The sequence below is a fragment of the Petaurus breviceps genome, unplaced genomic scaffold (assembly GCF_028583685.1).
Source record: "Petaurus breviceps papuanus isolate PSGF00001 unplaced genomic scaffold, PetGlider_PUasm1.0 98, whole genome shotgun sequence".
Lineage (NCBI taxonomy): Eukaryota > Metazoa > Chordata > Mammalia > Diprotodontia > Petauridae > Petaurus > Petaurus breviceps.
This window is the reverse complement of record NW_027187460.1, coordinates 44,338,529-44,364,676: the sequence shown is the minus strand read 5'-3', so window position 1 is coordinate 44,364,676 and position 26,148 is coordinate 44,338,529. Positions and strand designations below refer to the sequence as shown.

Here is a 26,148-nt window from a genome sequence, read left to right as displayed (position 1 = left end):
ATTAGTCCAAATTTAACTAACCTAGTGACCAAACATATTCTAAACATATCAAGGGTCAAATGAAAGTCTAAATGTATCAGTTTCAGGGCCAGAACTTAACTTTTTGGTAATTTGGACATTTAAAAAATAGCTATTTTTAATGATGGAATTCCAGAATTGAATGAGACCTTCAATGTCTTCTATGACAAACCTTTAACTGAAGTATAAATCCCCTTGAAAACCTCAACATCAGGAAAGATCATACATCCTAAGAAAGCCTAAAAACAGCAAAATAGAACTGCTCCAAATGCCATTACTCTGTGTTTTTTTAGTGCCTAACAGAAGCATCCTGGTGTAGTGGGTAGAACACTGGCCCTGGAATCAGGAGGACCTGAGTTTAACTAGAATCTCATATTCTTATTAGGTGTGTGACCCTGGGCAAGTCACTTAACACTGTTTGCCTTAGTTTCCTCATCTGTAAAAAGATGGAGGAGGAAATTGCAAACCACTCCAGTATCCTTGCCAAGAAAATCCCAGCTGGGGTCATGAACAGTAGGATACAACTGAAATGACTCAACAACAACAACAAAAGTTTGTATCAGATTATAGGAAAGGAGGCAAAAATGAGATTCCAGAGGAGAGATAGAGTCAGTTCAGTGTTTTTGGGTTGGTCACAAAAGGAAGGCTGATAAAATATCCATACAACATGCTCTGAGAAGTGATAAAACAATTAGAGATACAATATATTTTAAAGACTGAATAAACACTAAAGCATTTATAACAACACTTTTTGGGGGGGAGGGTAAGGGTAGCAAAGAATTGGAAACTAAATAGCTATCCTTCAATGGGAAAATGGATAGGATATTACTATATTGGAGAAAATGACAAATTTAATGAATAGAAGTATGAAAAGATTTACATTAACTGATTCAAAGTAAAGTAAGCAGGTACAGAAAACAATATACATAAGGACTTGCAACAATCTAAATGGAAAGAACACATAATTCAAACTTAATATTGTCAAATTATAAAGAATAAGCTTTATCTTAAAGAAGAGATGCAAGACTACTTCATCCCAATTAATTTCAGAGGTCAGGGTCCATGAGGAAGTGTTAGTAGGTAGAGTAGAATATTGAAGATAATAATTGGTTTATTCAATTTATTGATTAATTTATGTTTTTTTTAATTTTTCTTTCATCTCCCCCACACACACACACATCAATACTTGTTATAAGGGCAAAATGACTCCCAGAGAGAAAATATAGAAAGGGATAAAGGAGAAAATCTAAGCAATGTAAAATGAAAACAAATATCATTAAGGGTACTAAAAATGTTCCAGAAGTTTAATGAAGAATATTTTTTTAAGCAATTGAGGTTAAGTAACTTGCTCAAGGTTACATGGCCAGGTGTTTCTGGGTGGGTGCTAAGTGTCTGAGCCCGGATTCGATCCCAGGTCACCCCTACTCTGGGACTGGTGATCTTACTCACTGTGCTACCAGGCTGCCCCAATAAAGAATATTTTAAAGTAATAAAATAAATGTATTTATAAAGGAGAAAGAACATTTGCTTTGTAGTCAGAAGATATGGATTCAAATCTTACCTTTGATGTTTATCACCTGAGTCACCCTGGGCAAATCACTTAGCTTCTTGGACATCCCTTTCCAAATATATTTATAAAATGAGGAGCTGAACTCCACAGCCTCTGAAAACACTTCCAGATCTAGATCTATGACCTTATGATTGCTAAGGAAGGAAAGCAGCAGCAGCACCACAGAACCATGTAAAAGTGAGGGAATGTGGCCCAACATGAGACAAACTGCAGTGACTCAAAGAGACTGGGAAGCAAACAGAATTAAGCCCTGCCAACAGCAGTTTTGACTTCTAATCAAAGGACAGACTTTATACACACAGAGAGAATCTGGCAGGGGCTGTAGCTCACACATTGGATCTTTTTCAGACTCCCCAACAAACACCACTTGTAACAGCAGCAGCAGGCTCATTTTTAAGCATAAAGGCCAATATATGCATTAAGCTTCTAGAGAGAGCTACATGTACAGGCTATAGAAGAGATGACACAGTGGGTTAAGCTTTTGCTATTCATATGCCATAAATTAAATTTATCGTTGTAAAAGACAACCAATTTCCTATTGATAAATTTTTTCATATTCATTAGAATGTTATCATATAAAATAAAAGCCAATTCTCACATGTGGTAAGGGTATTCATTTCAATAATTTTCAAATAAACCTACAGAGGAAAGCATAATGTGTATCCATTGGTACACAGACACAAGTGCCCAAAAATTGAAAGGCAATATAGAATAATCAAAAGAATCAGGAGAGTTTTGCCTTTGAATTTCAGCTCTGATGCTTACTAGTTTCATGACCTGAAATAATTCATTTAACCTGAGGCTTAGTTTCCTCATCTGAACAATGTAAATTAAGTAATTGCCATGTGGTCCAATACATTTGTTGAGAGGTAAGCACATTGCAAATATTAAAACACCATACACATATCAATTGTCATTATTATCAACCAACCAACGATGTTGGAAGGATGCAGTATTTAATATCATCCGTCTAGGTAATATCATATGTATTGTGTTGTCAAAGTTGAAAAAGTATCCACAATTTATTGTAGATTATTTTTACCAATAGAATCTCATAAACCTTTATTGCTTCACTCTTCTGTTCATCGTTTAAACTATTAGGAAGTGCCAAAAATGGCAATATACCCCCCTTTTTTTCTTCTAGTTCATAAACCAACACCAACTGATTTGCATAGAAATACAAGCCAGGAACAGGGCTTATCTTTTTCTGATTCCTATCACAAACCTGATACTTTGTCATTAACAGAATGCACCTAATATATTGTGATCTATTTATTCAACAAGTGCTTATTAATTCCCTACCCATGGTATTTGATAACTATGATGGCATTGAAGTAACAGCACCAAAAGAATCTTCCCTAGTCTATCTTTTTCCCAGAGAACAGATGTTACAGTAGTAAAGCAAGTCCAAGAGCTCTGGGAATAGTACTTCTCTGCATCAACCCCCTGCAGACCACCAGTCTTGCTTCCAGCTGAGCCTTCATAGCCATCATCAGTGGAAGAAAATGCTGTGCAGAACAAACCAGCTATACCCACTAGCTGCCTGCCAGTTGTAACACACAGGGCAGGGGAGCCAGCCTAACTTAAGAAGTAGGGTGCTATGAGGGAGAAATATGAGGCAGCACATACCAAATAAGTCAAACTACCACCTCTACCTTGATCACCACCAGCAAGTCTCCTCAGACTCAAAGGGAACCTCAGGACCATGAACACAAAGGCTTTTGTAACAGCAATGTTTCTTGCCCAGTGCTCACTGACATCATTCTGGGAAGCAACACCTGTGGAGATACAGCCTGGTAACCGCTCCTATGGGGCAACTAGGTGGTGAAGTGCAGTGAATAGAACACTGGGCATGGAGTCAGGAAGACCTGAGTTCAAATTCAGTCTCATATACTTACCAGCTGTGTGACCCTGGGCAAGTCACTTAACTCTGCCTCAGTTTCCTCATCTATAAAATGAACTGGAGAAGGAAATGGCAAACCACTTCAGTATCTTTGTCAAGAAAACCCCAAAAGAGATCACAAAAAGCCAGACACAGCTGAAACTGAACAATAGCAGCAACTGTTCCTGTGGGCACTATAGTCACCTATACTAAAGACCCAGAAAAGAAACTTCTTGCCACCAAAAACCTTGGTGCTTTCAAATGATCCAATATCAGAAACTGGTATGATTTTATATAGAAATGACATTAAAGAAGACACATTATTATCTGCTCAGTCCCTGTGGGTTAATGACTACAGAGATTTTCCATGTGACTTGTTTCTGAAACTTTTCATATGTGTTCTCTCCCATGTTAGAATGTGAGCTCCTTGAGAGCTGGGAGTGACTCACTTTTCCATTTGTATCCTTAGTGCTTAGCACAGTGCTTTGCATACTGTACATCCTTAATAAATGTTTTATCCATTCATTCACTAGGTGAAGCAGAAAATAGAAAAAAAGGATTTTCTCAGTAGATGAATATGGTGAAGAAAAAAAATAGAATTTTACTGGTAATGTCATGATATTTCTTAGTCAAATATACTTTGAAGCAACCAGTCTTGAAAAAACTACATAGACATTATTAGTAGAAAAAAATTAAAGTGTGTTATATTCAAGGAGGAAGGACTATGTAAACTCCTTGAAAGATACAGGTTTAATATCTTTAAAAGTAGGATGATCTAAGAGCTGAAAGATTCTTGTTTTTTTTTTTATTTTTTTTTTGTCTCTATGTTCCAAACTCCCAGCAAGATATCTAAAAATATCTAACACATGGTCAGCACTTAATACATGCACACTGAATTGATGAATTAAACATTTGAAGAAAGTTTGTTTTAACATAGTATAACTATGAGAAAATGTAACTAAAATAGTATTCAATTCAATTCAGTGAGCATTCTTAGGACCTTACTATTGTCTAAAGATTGTGCAATGGAAATGGAGAAGAAAGAAAGAAACAGTGAGGAGAGGGAGTGAGGGAGAGTGAGAGAGTGAGTGAGTGAGAGAGAGTGAATGAGTGAGTGAGAGAGAGAAAAGGAAGGAAGAAAAAGAAAGAAAAAAGAGTGAAATGTGGTAAGATGGAAGAAAGGAAAGAAGGAAGGAAGGTATCTCCCTTTGAGAACCTTATATTCTACTTCTACTGGAATATAGAATCCTCCACTGTCTTCCAAGATATTGTTCCTAATGTATAGGTCTGCCCATGATCCTCTTTTGTTCAAAAAACTTTCACTGACTTCCTCAAAGAGCCAAAGCCTTTAGCCTTCTAGAAATACAAAAAAAAAATACAGATTCCTTTGTTTGACATTTAAAACCTTCCTTAATCAGGTTCCAGTCTCAATTCTGAACACTTAGCCTAGTGTTGGCCCATTGAAGGTGCTAGAATTAAGTCCTTTATCCGTTTCACTCCCTTTCCAGTATAGTATTTATCTGTGTTCTGATGGTATCTGCTTAGTAATCTCAAGCCCTGGTCTAGTACAGTACTTAGCACATAATGAGTGATAAATGAATTTTTGTCAAATTGTTAAAGATGGCAGAAGGAAGCAATAATCAGTCACTAAAAGTTCCTGTAGGTCACTGCTACATTTTTAACCATACTGCAAAAAAAGATAAAAAAACAAACAATAAACCCGAGAAGAGGAGTATGTAAAAGAAGAGTGAATGAAAGAGTACAAAACCCAAAGTGTAAATAACCTAAGAGGATTTAATGTTCATAATCTATATAGTAACTTGGGGTATATATATATATTTTTAAAGACAGCATGGAGTGGCCAGGTGGTGCAATGAGTAAGAGTGCCAGCCCCAGAGTTGGGAGACCTGGGTTTGGTTTCGGCCTCAGATACTTAATACCCACACACAATAACTGGCTGTGTAACCTTGAGCAATTTACCTAACCCCAATTGCTTAGGGGCAGCCAGGTGTGGCAATGAGTAAGAGTGCCGGCTCCAGCATCCAGAGACCTGGGATCAGCCTCTGATACTCGGCACCCACACAAAAATAACTGGCCATGTAACCTTGAGCAAGTTACTTAACCCCAATTGCTTAAAAAAAAAGACAGCATGCTTCCATTATTTTTGAGACATCATACTGTACTAGAATTCATACTGTTTATACAGTCAGGTGACTTTGACTGTAGGCTATTGCCAATACTTCCTAGCTATGGGATGGTGTCAAAGTCACTTATCATCTTTAGGGCTTTTTTCCATCCATAAAATGGGACTATTAATAATTTTAGTGCCTATTTCATAGACTTGTTGTGCCATGCAAAACTTAAAGCTGTCTCTAAATTTGAGCTAAAATTAATTATTGGTGCCATATTTTTAAGATGAAAGGTAACATTAAAGAAAAAAATGAATGTTTGGAAAAATCAGGGACTAAATGACATGTGAAGTGTCTAATATTTTGAGCTTGCAGGTTGATTTTTTTGTTGTTTAGTTGTTTTAGTCATGTCCACCTTTTGGTGAACCCAGTTGGGGTTTTCTTGGGAAAGGTACTGGAGTGGTTTGCCATTTCCTCCAACTCATTTTGCAGATGAGGAAAACGAGGCAAACAGGGTTCAAGTCATTTGCCCTGGCTCATACAGTTAGTAAGTGTCTGAGACTGGATTCGAACTAAGATCTTCCTGACTTGAAGCCCAACACTCTATTCATTGAGCCACTTAGCTTCCCTTCAGGTTGAATAAGAGCTGATTTTTGATGAATGAGTTTACTTCAAGAAAGCAAAAGAAGGTTTAAATTTTCAGCTAACCTATTCACTTTTGGAAAGGAAAGGCAGCAATGGAAATCACTTTATTTCATCAATGAGCATCAGGATAGAAACAGTTTTCTTTTATACGGACAGATATTTGAACACTCCAACTTTTTCCTCAGCGATACTTAGTATTCATTTGGTTATATGAAATAATATGCACAACCTTAAAATTATGTGTTCTATAAATACTTTAGACAATTTTAGATAAAACTTTTTGTTGATTTGTGTATTTGAATATATGTGTGTGTATTATATATGTATTATACAAGTGTGCTTCCAATTACATGAAAAAGGAGAACATTAGATAGCACTCATTTGCTTTGCAAAAGTGGTAATTAACAGCAAAAAACTCACCAAAACATTCCTTTAAATAGGTCTTAAGGAATTTTAAATGTGATTCAGTTTACAAAAATCCAGCTTACATGCTGAATTTCATGAATTTACATGAACTTCAGGGATATGTGCATTTGGTAATTTTATATGAACTTGGCAGGACAGAATCACCAGGCAATTTCAATCTGCATATTTCAATATTTTCAATATTCAAAGGATAAGATCATTCATCGTCTCAGGAACACTAATTACTATAGGATATGACCACTCTAGATATTGATAACAGAGGCATAGTTGAATGTACACCTTATATTGTAGAGTATCTTTTTGAAAACAGGCTACACAGTGAAAATACCATACTGTTATTGTTAACTCTTTCATATCCAAGCAGACCAACCTTGTCCTAAAGTTTGTAGGATGAGGATGTCCATCATATAAGGATAAGTAGTCATACTCCTCTTCTAGGGCAAATGACTGGAAGACAATCTGTATTCTGTTCCGTTCTTCTGCTATTATTACCCATGTACAGTTTGCACCATTTGGATAGCCATATGGGAAGCCAGGGCTCTCTATAGTGCCATTGAGTCCTTTTAATGTTCCACCACATGTATAAATAAACCCTGCAAAAGAAAATACATGAAAGATATCAGAACTATGCAATGCAAACCAAAGTCAATGGTGAGGTCAAAAATTCAATTGAAAATAAAGGGATATAGCTATCATAAATCGTAGATTTTGAACTAGAAGGGATCTTAGAAGTTATCTAGTCTAAGTCCATTTTACAAATAAGGGAACTGTTACAGAAAGTTGAAATCACTTGCCTTTGTTCCTTTTTCATTCAACATATAATTTTTTTTAAAAAAATCACTGTCAAATCTAAATTTTATTTAATATTTATAAAGCAGTACCTAGAGCACTAGTCTTGGAGTCAGGAACACCTGAGTTCAAATCCAGCCTCAGACACTTACCAGCTCTCTGACCTGAACAAGTCACTTAATCTCTATCTGTTACAGTTTCCTCAAATGTAAAATGGGTGTAATTATATCACCTTCCCAGGGTCGTTGTATCAAATGAGATAATATTTGCCAAGCACTTAGCAAATAGTTTGTCGTATTGCAGGTGTTTAATAAACTCTTATTTCCTTCGAGCTTGGGACATAGTCAATCAACGTGTATTTATTTAGCAATTACTATTTTTTTTTTAAAGCAGGAATTGAGCAAACACTGGAGATACAAAGAAAGAGCAAAAGTAAGTTCCTTATGCTCAAGGAACTTACATCCTAATGAGGGCTATAACATATGTGAATTAGAGCATATGAAATAAATCAAAGTAAATGGCAGATAACCTTAGAGGGTTACTCCAAGTTTACTAGCTTCTATGCTGACCAGCAAAGGTCTTCCTGAAGAGGTGAGGGTGAATTGGGGTCTCAAAGGAAGCCAGGAAGTCAAGCATTCCAAGTTCAAGGGACAGTCATTGTAAAGGCATTGAAACAGATGAGAGAGAGATATCATTTTAAAGGAACTAAATCTTTGAGCATAGGGGATTAAAATTTAAGAAGATTGGACAAATAGGGAAGTACCAGGTTATAAAGAGCTTTAAAAACCAAGTGAAAAATTTTATATTTGAGCCTAGTAGCATTAAGGAGTTACTGGACTTTGTGGAAGGTGTATGATACGGTCAGACTTGTGCTTTAGGGAAATCACTTTTGCAGTTGAGTGGAAGATAATTAAAAGACTTAAAAGAAAGGAGATCTATTAAAAGAATATTTGTATAGCCCAAGTAAGGGTTAATAAGGGCATGAACTATAGTGGTAACTTGTGTGAGTAGAGAAAACAGGATAGATTCAGGTGATGTTATTGTAGCAAAAGAAATTATTCCATTTGGCAACTGACTAGATATGTGGGGGCAGGGGGAATGGGGAAGAGACAAAGACAGAGACAGAGACAGACAGAGAGAGACAGAGACAGAGAGATAGAGACAGAGATAAAACAGAGAAACTTGTTGAGGATGACAATGAGGTGGTAAACTTATAGGACTAGAAGTATTGTGGCACACTCAACATTAAGACCCTACTCTTCAGGAGCTTATAATCTAATAAGGTCTTTAGATGATAGTCTCATTGTTGAACAATCTAAGTAATCACATGATTAGGAACAACAATTTCATGAAATTAAAAAGCAATTTTGTTAAAATATCTTTTCATTCAGTTATTCCATATGCCTATAATTCATGGAAAATGATCATCAAACATTTTAAGTGATATAAAGGTCAATGGAAGGAAACAAAGTAGGTAAAGGTAGACTGCAGTATGTTAACACTCAATATTTGTCATGAAAGAATGGAATAAAATATTTCCAGAAAATTATGTTCATAAATTAAGGTGAGCCAAGAGTTTCTCTGCATCTTTTGCTGTTTCCTACTTGGACTATGTGTCAGCTGTCCTTTCTCTTTGTTATCTTGCCTTTCCTTTCACTATTTTATTAATGTATTTGACTTTGATGAGATTGTTTATGTCACTTCTTAGTTCAGGTCCTCATTGGTAACATCCTTGAGCCTCCTCACCCTCATCTTTCTACCACACTTTACGATTGTAACTATTTTAATTCTTCCTAGGATAAACTCATTTTAAGGTATCCAAATGAAATGGAATAATCAGAATCACTCAAAGAAGACTGTTGTTAAAGTAAAAATATGTGATATTTCTAAATAATTTTAATTAGTCACACCTTCATTTTTCTCAAGCAGTTGGAAACTGCTTCATAAAGAATCAATATTTACTATCACCAATAAAAATCAGGATACCAGGATGAGGACATCATTTAAAAATATTGCAGGAGAGAATTTTTTTCTACACTAAAATGAAAGACTATGCTGTCAGATGCAGTGTGGTTGTGATAAAGCAGTGGATATTTTCAGAAAATGCCCAGAAAGGATGATGAAGGAAACTTTAATGCTAGTGTGTGGACATACATCATCTAGGCTATAAATTAGGCTAGAATTTTTCTATAACAGTTCACTATGCAGCACAGAATAGGATTTAATGTAAAATTCATCTGTGATCCTATGACAGCTCATCTTTACACAGCATTTTAAAGATCATAATATGTTTTCCCTGAAATAGCCTTGCTAGGTGGATGGTACAAATGTTATTATTTTTATGCATTAGATCAGACAACTGATGCCCATAGATTTAAGTTATTTACCCAGAGTCACACATCTAGTAAGTGTCAGAGATAGGATTCAAACCCAGATTTCCTGACACCAAGTCTACTTCTTTGGCTAGTATATCACTGTAGCTGGTGTGACCTATATTCCAAGCCACATGTGCCAGAGGTAGCAAAGCATTAATAGTCAAGTGTTGAACTTTTCCTCTATATTTCAAATTCACCAAGGTAATCTAAGGAGCAAAATGAATGCAAACATATAAATATCAATCAATCAGTAAACACTAAGTGCTTCCTGCAATATATATCAGGTATTATGCTAGACAACAGGTTACAAGTGTAAAAATGACACAATCTCTCATCTCAAAATTCTAACACCAAAATATTGGGACAAAACACATTTCCAGATTTTAAAAAGACATATTAGCAAAAAGCTAACATTTATATAGAGCTTTAAATTTTATAAAGTATTTTACATGTTATCACATATACTCCTCACAAAAACACTGAGGTAGGTGCCTCCTCATTTTACCGATGAGGAGACAGTACAACAGAAATTAAATGATTTTCCCAGGGTCAAACAGCTAATAAGTGTCTGAGACAGGATTTGAACTAAGGTTTTCCTAACACCAAGTAAGCCACTTTATCAATTGTGCCACCTATAAATATGAATTACTTTGGAAGGGAGGAGGGTTGTAGGATACCATCAACAATTAGAGGAATCATAAAATTCCTCTTTAAAGAGAGGGAATGAAAGTTTAACCTTGAGAGGAGCTGGGGGTTGCAAGAGGCAGAGAAAAGGAGGGCAAGCATTTCAAACATGGGGGTAGAGCCCCTCTAAAGGGATGCAGGAAGGAGACAGAATGTCTTGTGTAGGATATAAGTAAGCATAGAGTACCTAAGGAAGAGTAATTTGTAATCACTCTGGAAAGAGAGAATAGAACTAAATTTTGAAAGACTTTAAATGTTTAACAGGGGTCATTTCACAATTGAGAATCTGTCAAGGGACATGAATAAACAATTTTCAAAGGAATTGCAAACCATTAACAAATATATGAAAGAATGCTTCCAATCATTAATAATTACATAAATGTAAATCAAAATAACACTAAGCTTTAAAAGTTGAAAAAGATTACTTAAAGATCAGAATAGTCAATGCCAAAGATGTTGTGGAAAGAAAGGCATAATAGTGCTTTTTCTGGTGGAGCTATGAAGTAGTACAATCATTCTAGAAAGCAACTTTGAATTATGCAATGTCCCTTAGACATTAATTTCTTTCCATCCAGAGATTCCCGTACTTGGCATACACACAATGGAGGTAAATGATAAATATAAGTTACATATAAACCAAAATGTGTGGTGTAGTAGTAGTAGTAGTAGTATGTGTGTGGGGGGGGGGTAGCAAAGAACTGGGCACAAAATAGATGTTTATTGCTTGGGAAATGACTAAACAAATTGAGGTGCATGAATGTGATGGGATATTACTTATGCTATAAGATAGGAAGAAAACTATGAATATAGAGAAGCATGAAAAGATTTAAATGACTTGATGCAAAGTAACCAGATCCTGGAAAACAACATACATATTGACAAAAACAAAGAAGATAGAAAGAAAAATAATCACCCAACAAAGCTGAATGTTGAAAATAACCAGCTTGTACCCAAAGAAGAGATATGAGAAGACACCTCTCTCCCTACCAAACTTCTAGGTTTTTGTGAAAGCTAGTATGCACAAGTAGGAATCACCACATAGAATAAGGGTTTTTTTTCAATATGTTGACCAGTATTACTGAATTTTTTTCTATCTATCCATCTATCTATCTATCTATCTATCTATCTGTCTGTCTGTCTGTCTGTCTGTCTATCTATCTATCTATCTATCTATCTATCTATCTATCTATCTATCTATCTATCTATCTATCTTCTATTTACCTAGACATTTTTTTTTAATATATACCATAAGTGATGGTTCTCTGCCACTGGGAAAGGAGAGGAATACAGAGAAAAATATAGGTGATGTAAAATCAAAAGAAGTCAATAGTATTTTTAAATCAATAAGAAGTTATATTATGGTAGACATTAAAAACTTGTGCATTAATATATTTTAATTTATGTGATAAAAAGAGAATGAAAATTTTTTTATGAAATGCAAAAATAAAAATAAATGAATGGGCTCTTTTAAATTACTTCTTGAAGAGCAATTACTTTGAAGCCTTAGGTTAATTAGCTATCACCCATTTCTATTAGCTTTCTGCCTGAACAGCTTCCAATTTGAGCCTCATATTTAAATACAAGCATGAATCCCTTGAGCTATAATCTGATCTATGGACTGTTTTATATATTTCTAAGCCCCATAACCCTGATGATTTTAGCAAAAGGACATATGTCCTAAAATAACATGCTCTTCTTATTCCATTAATTATTCATAGAGCTCAATTCATGCATCTCGGTATTTTTAAAGGTAGATATAGGATTCTAGGGGTTTTTGTTTAAATCAATTCAATTTAACAATTATTAAGCAGTTGCTATGTCCAAGGTATTGTAGTAGGTGCTGAGAATAGTAAGATAAAAAATGAAGTTGTTTTTGCCTGCAAGCAACTATAATGGTAATGGGAATATGAAGATCTTCCCTGCCGCTTAATAAGCCTGAGGGAATCTGAAGACCTTCCTGCTTTGAAAATAAACTCTGACCCCTAATAGTCTGAATGTGGTCACATGGAGCCTGTGGTGGGAGGAGTTTGCTGAAGGGTGGAGCAGAGCCCACAGGAAGCTGGGAGTCAGAGCTAGCTAGATTGGGAGGAGGACTGCAAGAGTCTAAGGGAGACAGATTTGTGAGTAAATGTTGGTTTGTGGAAAGGCTAAAGGATGATGTGGGTCTTTGTGCTGCCAAGGCTTATTAACTTCTTTTCTACTATGATGGAAATCGGCTTACTAGTTTTGGGATTCAGTTTTCTGAGGTCTGAATAAATGTTTTGCTTGTGTCTGCTATATGGAGAGTCTTATATTTTGTGATTGAGCACCATGCAAGTATATTTATAGTGATTGTGGGCCCTGTGAATATTGCATTGGCACTACAGCAACTTATAGCTGAAAGTAGACTTAACAACAACAATAGCATTTATATAGCATATACTATGTAGGCACTGTGATAAGCATTTTATAAATATCATCTAATTTGATGCTTACAACATTGGAAGATAAGTGATATTATCATTATTCCGACTTTACACTTGAATAAATTGAGGGACACAGAGGTCAATGACTAGCTCAGGATCAATCACCTAGTTTCTGAAGCTTGATTTGAATTCAAGTCTTCCTAACTCCAGGCATAGTCCTTTATCCATTGTGACACTGAGATGCTTCATACTATGGTCACCATGTATTATAAGTAAATACAAAGTATATTCAAATGAATTTCAAGAGGAGAAGATATTAACGTGAGGAAGAAATTCCTGACAGTGTAGGAAAGGTCTCTTATAGAGAATAGCATGTGATCTTTTAAAAAAAGATTTATTGGTGTGGAGTGGTAGAATGGTAATGAAATTTGAAGATCCCTTTGAATTAGAAAGCTAAGAGGTATTTAGCACCTAGTTTTAAATTAAAACTCTGTTAAAGAAACAGAAGATATGAAACCCTGTTGCTGATGGAACAGGAAGGGGCTGAACAGGGAGAAGCAATACTGTATATAAGGAAAAACCTCAACTGGGAAAGGCAGAATTTCCTGGGAACTTGTGGTGGCGGAGCTTCTTCTGAGGGCCAGCTGAGCTGCTGAAGACTTCCAAGGGCCAGCTGGACCTGCCAGAGGAGGCATGACTGTGGTGTTGGTACTTTGTCTGTTTGTGGCTTTGTTAAGTTTTGACTTCCCAGGAATAGAGACTGTGAAGGATTTAAGGTGAACTGGACACTGTGAGCTTCAGTGTGGAACAGGAACTGCACAGAGAGCTGGACAAGGAGCTGGGAGCTTTCCGCCTTTGATCCCAGGTGAGTTTGGTGAATTCAGGTAGGAGATGGGACCATGGAAGGGAAACCATGAAAACTGAAAGCCTGCCCCTCGTCAAGATGAAAAGACCTTTCTGTCAATTCTGAGTAGTGACTGACCCTGATGTGAGGTTTTGCTCTGGGACTCACTTTAGGAGGAATTGTATGATTTGGCCAGATGAGACTCTGGGCAGCCATCAACATTCCCCCTTCCCCCTCTTTGAAAACCCAGATGCTGGGGCTTCCCTCTCTGGTAACAAACTAGGTATGGATGTAATGGTCAGACAACTGGAAGCCTGGTCTGTTGAATTGTGTTACTTTCTGTTGAGTAGTGAATGATGGAATTGTAATTTATTTTTGATTGTACTTTGTGATTGAATTAAGTACTTTGTGATTGACTAAATGAATGTACTATCCAAAAGTGGAGTACTTTGACTTTTCTATATTGTGTCCCTTAAGGAGGCAAGCCTTCTTAAGGATAACTGAATGATTAAGGAGGAAAGCCTCCTTAAGGATGATTGAATGATTGAGTTACTAAATGATTGAGTGACTAAATGAATGTACTTTGTTCAAAACTATGTGACCACTCTGGTGAAAACTATGTGGTCATTTTCTGTGATAAGTTGTGACATTCTGAATGCTGTACCTTGATTTTCTGTGAATGTTTTGCTCTGATTTGTTACTGAATAAATAGTGTTCACTATACTATGTAATCAGAATCTTGAATGCTGTTCACAGCAGCAGTCCTCTGGAAAGTTACCCATGCATGGCTTTACAGGTGGGTAAAGGTAAAGAAGAAAATGCTAGATGACAGAGGTGAAGGGATAAACATTTCCAAACACCTGGGGCCAGTTATACAAAGACAAGGAGCGGTACTATCAGGGTCATCAGTGTCTACAACTTTGACAGCAACTGTGAATGTGAAAAGGCAGTTTATATGGGAGTTAGATTATGGGGACTTTAACTGCTACATTGTTCTGGGGGTGTTTAATTTTATCTTTACTCATGATTAATTTAGGAAAAACAATTTTCAGGCCTTTGGTTACTGCTTCTCAGAAAGAATAATTTTCTCTCATTGATATCAGTCAGACTCCTTAAGGGGACAACACATTTAGAAGTGTGGCCCTGCCCTTCCTCAAAATTCCAATTTCCCTATCTTATCTTTATGATAAACATATTACAACATCATTTAGATATATTTTTCTTCTCACTCTTTTCCTTTGACCCCTCTTCCTTATCACTTCCTGAGATTTCTATAATTTGGGAACCACAGTCTAGATTAATAATTTATGGGATTGTTAAATGTCTGCAAACAGGAAGCCAACATCTGGTCTCCAGTGTCACTTGTGAGGGAAAAAAAAATGCTTTACAACCTATTAATGCAATTGGTATTTTGTGCTGAGAAACACTTCTTAATATTTTGGCATTAAATTATGTGTAGATTCTGTCTTTGAACTCTTACATGCTTAGTAAATAGTTACTCACCCTCAGGTAATTTAGCATATCTTCAAATTCATTGATTTAAATAGTTACATCAATAATGTAGACTGCAGCCCATCCACAGAAGCCTCTTTTCTGCTACTTTTATACAAGTTATCTTATGAGTTTTCCAGAGGTTCTCCACTCAGAATGTTGGGAACTTTCCTCAACTTCCCTTGAAATTTAGGTTATGCTAATGGAACACAGACATCTGCCCATCAGATTTAGCTTGCTCTTGTCATGTAACCAGCCAATCCCTTCTTTTTTATACACTTCTTTTATGACCTTACTACAGTTCTTTGTAATTTCTTATTTATAATGTATGTATTACAACCTACACACACTCCATAGATTTCTCAAATGTTCACTAGGTTATATTCACTTTAATTTAAAAAAAATCTTTTTTTTTACTGATATCTTGTTTTTATATCACTAAGCAACATATCTATTCTGACATTGTTTGCTATGTATCTATTATCTCCTAACTCAGAAAAGAAAAGAAAGAAGTACATTGTTCATATATCTTCTTTGAGGTCAAGATTGGCCATTATAATTTCACGTTAGTCAGTTTCATCAAAAAAAAGTTCTTGGACATTAGCATTCCATATGACTCAAGGATATACATCATTGCCACAATTACATTGAATTTGGTGTATCAGCTATTAGAATATACTTTTGAACCACAGAACCAAAATCATAGTGCTTTCAATGATTCTTGAATTCTTCCTACTACCAAAGTACCGTATATCTTTCTATTAACAATATCTTGTGAGAGATGTCCTCTGTGAATCATCATTAACACAGAAGAATCAGGAAGGTAAGTTATCCAAAGTAAACTAGTATTTATTATACCTATTATGTTTCAGAAGAGGGTGAGTAGGTGGCACAGTGAATAGAGCACTAAGCCTAGAATCAAGAAGTCACATCTTCACAAATTCAATTCTGGCCTAAGACACTAGCTGTGTGACCCTGAGCAAGTCACTTCATCCTGTTTGTCTCAGTTCCTCATCTGTAAAATGAGCTAGAAAAAGAAATGGTAAACCACTACGGTATCTTTGACAAAAAAAAAAAAAAACAAACAACCAAACAACCCCAAATGGGGTCATGAAAAGTCAGACATGATTGAAAAATGACTTAACAACAAATGTTTCAAAAACTGTGCTAAATAATAATAGAACTAATAAAACTTTATATGATGGGAGTAAGTCAGATGCAACATATTCACAATGAGACATATACAAGAGATGGCATGAAAGATATCATTAAGGGCATGCATGATAATAATGCTGACCTTTATTTGCATTTTAAGTTCACAAATTTAGTTCCATTCATTATATCATTTAAGCATCAAATCAACCCAATGATATAACAGGTATTATTTTCTTCATTTTAAACATAAGGAAGCCTATGTTCAGAGAATTAAGTGATTTTCTCAGTCTCTGTATTAGGAGTCTGAGGCAGGGTTTGAACTCTAGTTTTGCTAACTCCAAGATCAGTCCTTTAGTACCTATGATATGTTGGAATCTATGATTTTGGAAGAGAAAAATACATCTTTATTATCATTAATGTCTAAATGAAATTTTGGCCATTTGATAAACATTTATTAGGGACCTATTGTGTTCTGTCACTGTGCTAAGCAATAGTAAATTTCCATTAATTCTGACCCCATGTAAAAATCATTTTTTAAAAGGGTTAGGAAAAAAAAATTAAGAACCCCTGCTCAAAGAGTATAAGTGCCTAGCAGATGCTAACTCTATAGATGGAGGGGTTTCCTTATCAGGAGTTCCTTATACCAATGAAAACACAGGACTAATCCCCCCCAAAAAATAAAGAAGTCATTTTATAGATCCAGTAAAAAGCTTTGTTTAAGAGAACTTGCTGTGGATTGAAGATAATTTTGTTATAGGGATTCCAAAAATCATCTAACAATTACATTAAATGATTTAATTATTTTTTTAAACTAAAAACTATTGCCCCCAAATACAATATTTTTTTCCTCTAGTACCTGAAACCACAGCATTGTTATGAAAAATTTGTTTCCTTTTTATTAATTCTCATTATTTGGGGATGTCAGGACCATTTCTCCTAGTAAGAGGTTATTGAGCTGGCCAAAACCTGTTCCACGGGATGTGAAAATTAGAGCTTAAACATTAAATCTTAACGATCCTAATTCCTTGGCAACATATAAATCACTTCTCCCACAATCAGTCCATTGTTCAATCTCTAAAAGTAGTTTAATCTGTAACCTTACTTACTAGGTTTATTTTTTTAGGAGATCATGACTTTTTAACTGTTTGATCAATTTTTTTTTTAAGCAATTGGGGTTAAGTAACTTGCTCAAGGTTACATGGCCAGTTATTTCTGAGTGTGGTGCTGAGTATCTGAGCCCGGATTTGATCCAGGTCATCCCGACACTGGAGCCGGTGCTCCTACTCGCTGAGCCACCTGGCTGCCCCTAAGCAATCGGGGTTAAGTAACTTGCTCAAGGTTACACGGCCAGGTGTTTCTGGGTGGGTGCTAAGTGTCTGAGCCCGGATTCGATCTCCAGGTCTTCTCAACACTGGAGCCGGTGCTCTTACTCGCTGTGCTACCTGGCCGCCCCGTTTGATCAATTTATATGACATTGAAGAGAGCATGGAATTATGAATCTGTCCTTTATTTAACTTTTGTGGCCTATGAGAAATATACAAGATTGGAATATGTAAAAGAATTATTTCTCTATCATTCTGATGTAATTTTGTCTGTAAGAAGGCTTGTTAGAATCCTAATTTTAGTTCAGGGTTTTTGGTTTGTTTGTTGTTTTTTGTCAGAAAACTGAACCTGTGCTGAAGCATAATAAAACCTAAATTTTTCCCTCTATACTTTTTATGTTGTGATAGATATATTTCAGGAATGGTTAACCACCATGTGAACTCAAAGAGAAGCTATTTCTCCCATAATATTATTTAATCTCTTTGGATCTCTATTTCCTCATCTGAAAATATTCCAGATATTCCTTCTAGCCCTAAATCTGTTATCCTATGATACTGTCATATCACAGAAAACTTGTGAACTAGATAGTATGATTATTATCACACCCATTTTACAAATGAGGAAGGAAAAGGTGGCTTGTCTCTCAATACACTTAAAAAAAAAAGATTAAAATCTGGATTCCAATCCGAATATTGTGATTCTATCCAAGGCTTTTACCACTATTCCAGGTTGCTTTATGTTCCTATTCTATGATGCCAGCAACCCACTAAGCTATATTAATTTCACAATAATTAGGACAAGGAAGCAGTTTTGCAACATAAGATAGTATTCTGGGCTTGGCACAGTGAAAACAGGGGTTCGAATGCTGCCTTCACCAACTAGTAGCTATGTGATCCTGGGCAAATCGCTTTTATTTCTATGCCTTCAGCAAATCACTATAACAACAAGGATTTAATCCACTAAAACACTGATACAGTTTGAAATCTGCTTTGATGCAGGGAAAACCCACAACAGAATTACCCTTGCTGACAAATCTGCAGCTTTTCCATGTATTCATTTGCATAATATCAATAGGTAGACTAATTTTTAAGCATTAAATGTACACAGAGTTGCCTTTTTTCTTTTTATACATTTCTGTCCCTTTTGTCCCTTTTATGCTTCTGGATATAATGAGGTATTGTGAATGTTCTCAATGTTTCAGTCACATTAAAATAAAATCAATAAATATTTATGGAGTACCCACTGTATGTCAGGTACTTATCTAACAAGATTTGTCCACATTTTACAGTGTTTGTTTTAAAAAATATATAAACTGTTAAAGATATGTCAGAATATGAAGTTGATTATCTAGCAGCTGGATCGGGAGACTTTAATTTAGGAAGCTGAATAATTCATGGACAACCTGTCACAAAGCTTTGGTCTGAAAAATTTCCCCCAGAAACAAAAGCTGAAGCAAGTTCAATTCAATTCAATTCAACAAATATCTCTAAGGCCCCAAATGTGTCATATTAAGTTAAGGTAGGACAAAGTCCCTGCTCTTATGGAGTTGGTAGCCTAGTAGGTAGATATGGCATATACACAAAAAAACTATAGTTAGCTATATCAGTGACCTGAAATTGCATGGATGTCTAATTCCTTCATGCTCAACAATTCAGATTAATGGAGGTAACCAACTTAGAGTGCACAGGAAACTTTTATTTTCCACTAAGGAAAAATTTAAATAGTTAAAATATGAAATTCTCAGATGGCATACTTCTCTTCTACCTGGATAGCACCAGTGACCTCAGGTTATCCCAAGGATTTCTCCATAAGGAGGTGGGTGCCTAAATTCTTCAGCTTCCTACCTGGTATGTTATCTCTCCTCCCCCTCTAATTGACTATCTTTTTCCTCAGGCACAATTTATGGTACTTCTACCATGCAAAATTTCCTACCCAGAGTTTTGTCTATAGTAAATGGTGTGTGAGAGCTCCTGGGGTTAGATTGTAAGCTTCCCCATTAGAATGTGAGCACCTTGAAAGCGTGGACTGTTTTTGGTATTTGTTAGCTTTCTTTGCACATAGTGCCTGACATAGAGTAAGTTCCTAATAAATGCTTATTGACTGAGTGAGGCTGGAAAATTCTGTGGCCAACCCAAGGATGAACCTCTTCAAACTTAGGTGTATTGGTCCTCAGACAACAGAAACAAAGTCTGCCACTGAGCCTTTATATAAACAGCTATGATAAATGCAAATTAGAATTACAAAGTTCCTTGTAAAGCACAAAGTGTAAGATAAATATTGAGAGAGGTCATTAGGAATTGTTATGTTTAAGCTAAAATGTACAGGCATAGTAGGCATTAAATGGGGAGGACAAAATGAAATAGAAGGGAAACAAAGTTGTAGAAAATATTTTCAATTTAATAATCTTCTATGCATGTAAATATTCTCTTGAAGAAAGTCTGTGCTAGGTTCCCCCCTTGCCATGGCTGCCAACTCCAATGGTGATGGCACTGCAGGAATTAAGCAACTTTCCAAAAATGATGCCAGCATTAACAGAGATTTTCATCTTTACAAAGTAAACACACACACAGAAATAAAAATAATTCTTTGATTATGTACTGCTTTATGTTTTTTTTCTTCCCACAAAGAATTTTATGTGTATGATCTCATTTGATCCCTATAAAAGCTTTATAAAAAAATATGATATTAGATGGTAGAAAGGGTCAGTTGCCTTGACAAGATGATTTAGAACAGGGGTCAACAGACTAAGCTTGTCAACCTGTGTTCTACTTTTGTATGCTAAGAATGCTTTAAAAACATTTTTAAATAAAATAAAATTTTATTTAAAAATGTAAAAACCATTCTTAGCTCATAAGCTATACAAAAACAGGCAGCCTCAGGGTTGTAATTTGCCAACCCTTGAATAGAAAGTTCATGGCAAACAAGGTCTTATCTCATTCTCCTGGCTCAGTGTTATTTCTATAACAGTCTGTCACATCCCAGAAGCAGGAGTTCAGGGAGGAGCAGTGTCATGAAAGATATATCATAGTTCAAGACATCAAGATTTTTACACCAGCATTTATATTCCTCTTTCCAAGATTAACTTATTTAAAAACAAATTTGTCATTTTTCCATTCAATATTATTTTACCTTCTTGTAAGCCTGAAATATTAAGATTTGTATCTTGTATTAAATTCATCTTCTATTTATTCACATTATGTAATAATAAAACCAGTAATTATTGGTTTCTTCTGATGTCTAACCCTGGAAATCCTTTAAAAAATGTGTTGGCTAGAAAGATGTTTAGAGGACCCTTTTGACAAAGAGGATGTAACCCATTGCAGATATGCAGATGTGACATTTCAAAATAATTACCTAATAATAATACTTATAGCTGACAGTTATATAACACTTTAAGTTTGCAAAATGCTTATAAATATTATTTAATATCTGACTCAAATATTTCAAACCTTTTGAAATTTGACTCAGTTAACCCTCTGTAACAGACCACTATCTCCCAGGGCTCTCTACTCTAATTCATCCCCATGGGTTTGCTCAGTTTTCCCCTGAAAGGTAAATAAACTATCCCCTGGACTTCATTGGTGTAGGCAGCTATGGCTCAAAATGCACCAATTAATGTAACTTCCTGGTAGCTTCTGGAGATATACACACATACATATATGAACACATGTACATATATATATATATACATGTACACATGCATATACATGTATGCATATACACACACACACAATCACTTCCTAGTCACCCAAAGGGGGTGGGGAGAAGACCCACTGTAATATCCCTAAGAAGGGATATTATGGTATCTTGTTTTGATCCCACAGAAGTTATTGGGAGATAATTTACAATACCAAGCAGTGGGGGAAATGTGCTTATCTTACTTTAAGAAGACAAAGACGATCCTGACGTCAGAAAGGTTGGGATAGGACAACTAGTTCAAACCTGAGAGATCAGGCGCTGGTCACCAATGTCCTCACTACTATGCTTGCTCAACTGACCTTATTAATATTAATAAGCTGTATGTTCTGGGAGGGGGAATATGTAATGAAGGCTTGTAGTGGGAGAGTAAGGAAGAGTTGTAACTTTGAGGAGACAGAATCAATCCCTACTCTGGGCAGGAGTCAGAATACCCTAATGATATTTAAGCCTGTTTTTGTATGTGAGTGTTCTTAGCCCCTCCCTCACTTCTGAAGTGTAATAAACACCTTTCTCTGCCCACTCTGGTTCTGAGTTCTTTTAGTGAGTGAGTCTATCATGCAGCTCTCCCAGCCTGGGAAGTCCTGTGATTGCCACAACTGTCTTCCTCACACTCACTAATTGGAACTGATGAGGTATGGGCTCTGGGAATCCCCCTTGAACTCTGACTAAATCATCTCTTTTGATGAGACATTTGCAGGAGGCAATAAGCCTTACATTGTGGGTAGGCCCAAACCTCTGTTACTAGGCTTCCCACCCTTGAGTTTATCAAAATATCAATCCACCCTTGAACTGACCCAGCTCACCATTGTCTGTAGTCTCCAGGTAGCCTTCAGCAACTACCCACCCTTAATCACTCCTTGACCTCATTAACTCTTCCTGAAGACCCTCCCCAAACTCCTCCTCTAGACCACCCCTAGATTTCTCCCACAACCTTCCGTATATAAGACACCATCTTGTCTCCATGTCTGTGAGAGGGCCATAGAACAACCTAGCACAGGCTTACACTGTGTCCAATACAAGAGAACTTTAACTTCACTTTTCTTTGGCTGAGAGAAGACATGAGTTGAATTCATTCGGCAGTAACTGGCATTTTGGTATTTTGGGGTCTCCAGAGCAACCCTAACCCTCTTTATGGGTAACCTCTTCAGAACCAGGGGCCATTTGGACATCCCAAACCTGTTCATTCTGCTGATAAGATTATTTCCATGTGGAGGGGGGAGAGAGTCTGTGTGTGTGCCTGACAATCTTCTCCTAGCTAAATGCTGGAGTATCCTTGTTGAATGAATTTCTGTGTTATAACTCAGTATTTTTTGAAACTGTTGAATGACCCACAAATGCCTTATTTTATTCCACTGAACCTGAACACTAGCCTGAGTCTTGTACTCTTATCAGGGACAGAGATATATTTTGGAGTCAGGAAGACCTCAGTGGAAGTTCTGCCTCCTACACACCTTGTCTATGTAGCCCTGGGCAAGTCTCCTGACTTCTCAGTGCCAGAGGCAATTTTGTAAGCAAAGAGTTACAGATCAAAGAACATTTTTTGTTTGTTTTTGTTTTTCACTCAGAGATCCCTGCATTAACTCAACAATTTCCCTTATATAATGTTTAAAGACTACAAGGCTCATTTCCTCACCAAGATAAAATATCCTTTTTGGACTTTAGGTTGTTCTTAAAAAATGTTTTAATAATTTCATTGTAAATGTGCCAGAAATGTTAAAAATTTTTGTGGATTTGAGAAATTAGAACAGTATTTGACATATTGTGTCAAGCAAAATTAAATAATTGAAAAAAGGTGCAAATAGAAAGTCAATTTCATTTGTAACCAAAAAACATTTATAAAGCTAAATATATGTGTATATCTACATATCTATACCCACACATACACAGGAGCACACACACAATCTACTATAGATCTGTTTTTGAGTGCATGTGTGTGTGTGTATTCTTTATCCATAGATCTCTATACATATGTGTTCTATCCTGTAATGATGAGGTACAGGCTCTGGGAACCCCCTTGAACTCTCCTTGAATCTTCCCATTTGATGAGTTATTTGCCTGAGGCCATAAGCCTTTCATTGTGGCTCTGCCCAAATCTTTGTTACTAGCCTAGCCCTCCTTTGTCCAGCAACTTCCCACCCTTGATCCTCCCAAAATGTCTATATGGCCCAATTCTATAAGAATGTCAAGAGTACTGATAAGGTGCAGGCTTTGGGAACCCCCTTGACCTCTCCTTGAATCTTTGAGGTGAAGGCTCTGGGAATCCCCTTGATGGGGCCATAAGTCTTTCTGCCCAAACCTTTGTTACTAGCTTGGCCCTCCATTGTCCATCTACTTCCCACCCTTGAGCCTATCAAAATATCTATACCCAAATCAACTGTTACCTGACCTCATTAACTCCACCTAAAGACCCTCCCCAAACTCATTACAGGAGTCTGACCTCATCTGACTCCTGAAGACCCTCCCCAAACTCCTGCCCTAGACCATCTCTAGATTCCTCCCACAACCTTTATGTATATAAGACTCCATCTTGTCTCCATGTGGTGTGAGAGCACCATAGAATGACTTAGCACAGACTTGCTGTGTGTCCAATACAAATCTTACAGATACCGAGGCTCCTTAAGAGTCTCCACATTATGGTGAACTTTTAATAAACTTTACTTTTCTTTGGCTGAGAGAAGACTTGAGCCAAATTCATTTGGCAGGATCTGGTGTGTTGGTATTTTGGAGTCTCAAGTACTCCTAACTCTAACTTCATCATTTTATGCTAACCTCTTCAGTACTGAAGACCAAAACACAAACACCACCCCCCCATCTGCAAACCAAACCAAACAAACCAAAACATGAGGTTAGACATGAAAGTTAAGTTCAAAATGAAATGTTTTTGTTTTTTATTTTTAATAGCTATGTTGGAACAACGGGAAACTTAAATAAAGGATGAGACTGAAGTTTGGGACTATGATCAAAAATCTAGATTTGGAAAGGATTTTCAAATTCAACTAGGTCAGCCCTCCTCATATTACATTTTAGGAAACCAAGGCCCAAATATGGGAATTGCTTCAGGTCATGCAGGTAGTAAGTGGCAAAATTAAGATTCAAATTCAGGACATTTGACTTCAAATTAAGCCCTTTTACTGCTCTACCATCCTGACTCCACCAATAGTAGTTTACTGAGAGAAGATGAGACTCCTAAGTTTCTATTTTGTTTCTGTTTTCTTGACCAAGGAAAGTGACTGTCAGAATATAATATTGAATGAGAAAAGTTAAAGCTTCTCAGTCCCTAAGTTTTCTTGTGGGAGCAAGCCAGAATTTCAGTTTCTCCCTTACTGCTTTGTCCCCCTTCTTTACTACTGCCACATCAGCATTAGGCCTCTTCAGGAGTCTTTCAGCTTCCACCCTTGTTTACCACACCCTTACCAGCATTAGGCCCTTTAGGAGTTTTCAACCTCCATCCTTGCTGGCATTTGCCAAATAAGGACATGAACAATACCCTGGTTCCCTGCCCTCCTCCCAGCCAATAGGTGATAGTGGTAAGCCTCGTGTTATTTGCCACTGGGGAAGATTTTTGCACCAAGACTTGAGCCCACCTCCCAGTAAATGGGAGAAGGGACAGCAGTGGGAGGGGGGCTTGACTGTGTTAGGGTATAAATTCTTATTCCCTCTTCTGTAACATGTCTCCTCTCCTAGATCTGCTATGGAGAGGACCAGCCTCTTCCCTTGGGGGAAGAGAATAAAAATTTCCTGTTCTTATCCTGAGAAACCTCCATGTTCTTGATTAAATTTTGAATGGGGCTTTTACCCCACACAATATGTAAAACAAAAATAGTTATCATATAACTGAAAGCCAAGAAAAAAGGGGAGGTAGTAAGAGTATATATATACCTAACTATCTTCCATGACCCCAGCTCACAAGGGCACAATAGTCAAGAATAATGAAAGAAATCTCTTGCTAATCTTTAAAAGCAAAAACAAAAACATGGAGAAAGTGTTAAGCTGGCATAGAATTTGAGAAAAAGATTGCCCTATTTTTTTCAAAAATATGAGTGACTCTTAATAATATAGGCCAGGAATTGTTATTTGGAATCCTAGAAAAATTCTACAATGTATAATCCAAGAAGTGGTTTATGAATACTTAGTATGCTTAATGATGACCAGCATGATTCAACAGAAGTTCATTAAGAAAAAAATGATGCTAAACTCTGCTAATTTTCTTTTATGGGAGGTTTGTCAGGTTCCCCGTTTACAGAATTCAAATAGGGATATACTACTGAAAAATAGACTTAAAAGTCATCATGTATTGCAAATGATAGTTCACTTCACTGAACCCTGAAACACTACAGTCTCCTGAGGCCCATGGCCATTCAAAGGAGCTCAGTCTAGCTATACTCATTATAAGAAAAAAAAATAGTTTAAAATAGATGAAAAACTTATATTATCCAAATTATGACTTGCCCAAGTACTGCAATGATTCCTGAAGCATGTTAAACACTAAACAGAGGAATTCCAAAATATTGGATAGATCCATTATAGGGTATTATACAAAAGGCATGAACAAGAGACACATGGTATAAGAAGATAAGGACTATTTTGGAAGAGCTTCTCATTGGTGAAATTAAAGTGCTGAAGGTTGACAAGCATTTGAGAGGAGCTCCTATTAAGTTATTCCATCCATCTATCTATCTATCTATCTATCTATCTATCTATCTATCTATCTAT

General features: G+C 36.4%; 1 protein-coding gene across 2 annotated transcripts in view; it reads right to left on the bottom strand.

Moving 5' to 3' along the window:
• The window catches only part of LOC138156092 (CUB and sushi domain-containing protein 3-like), a 638,148-nt gene that overhangs the window by 408,674 nt on the left and 203,326 nt on the right, over positions 1-26,148 (bottom strand). For both annotated transcript variants that reach the window (XM_069081324.1, XM_069081325.1), the window contains exon 2: positions 7,041-7,263. In XM_069081324.1, coding sequence (XP_068937425.1) covers positions 7,041-7,263 — 223 coding nt within the window. The remainder of the gene's footprint in view (positions 1-7,040; positions 7,264-26,148) is intronic.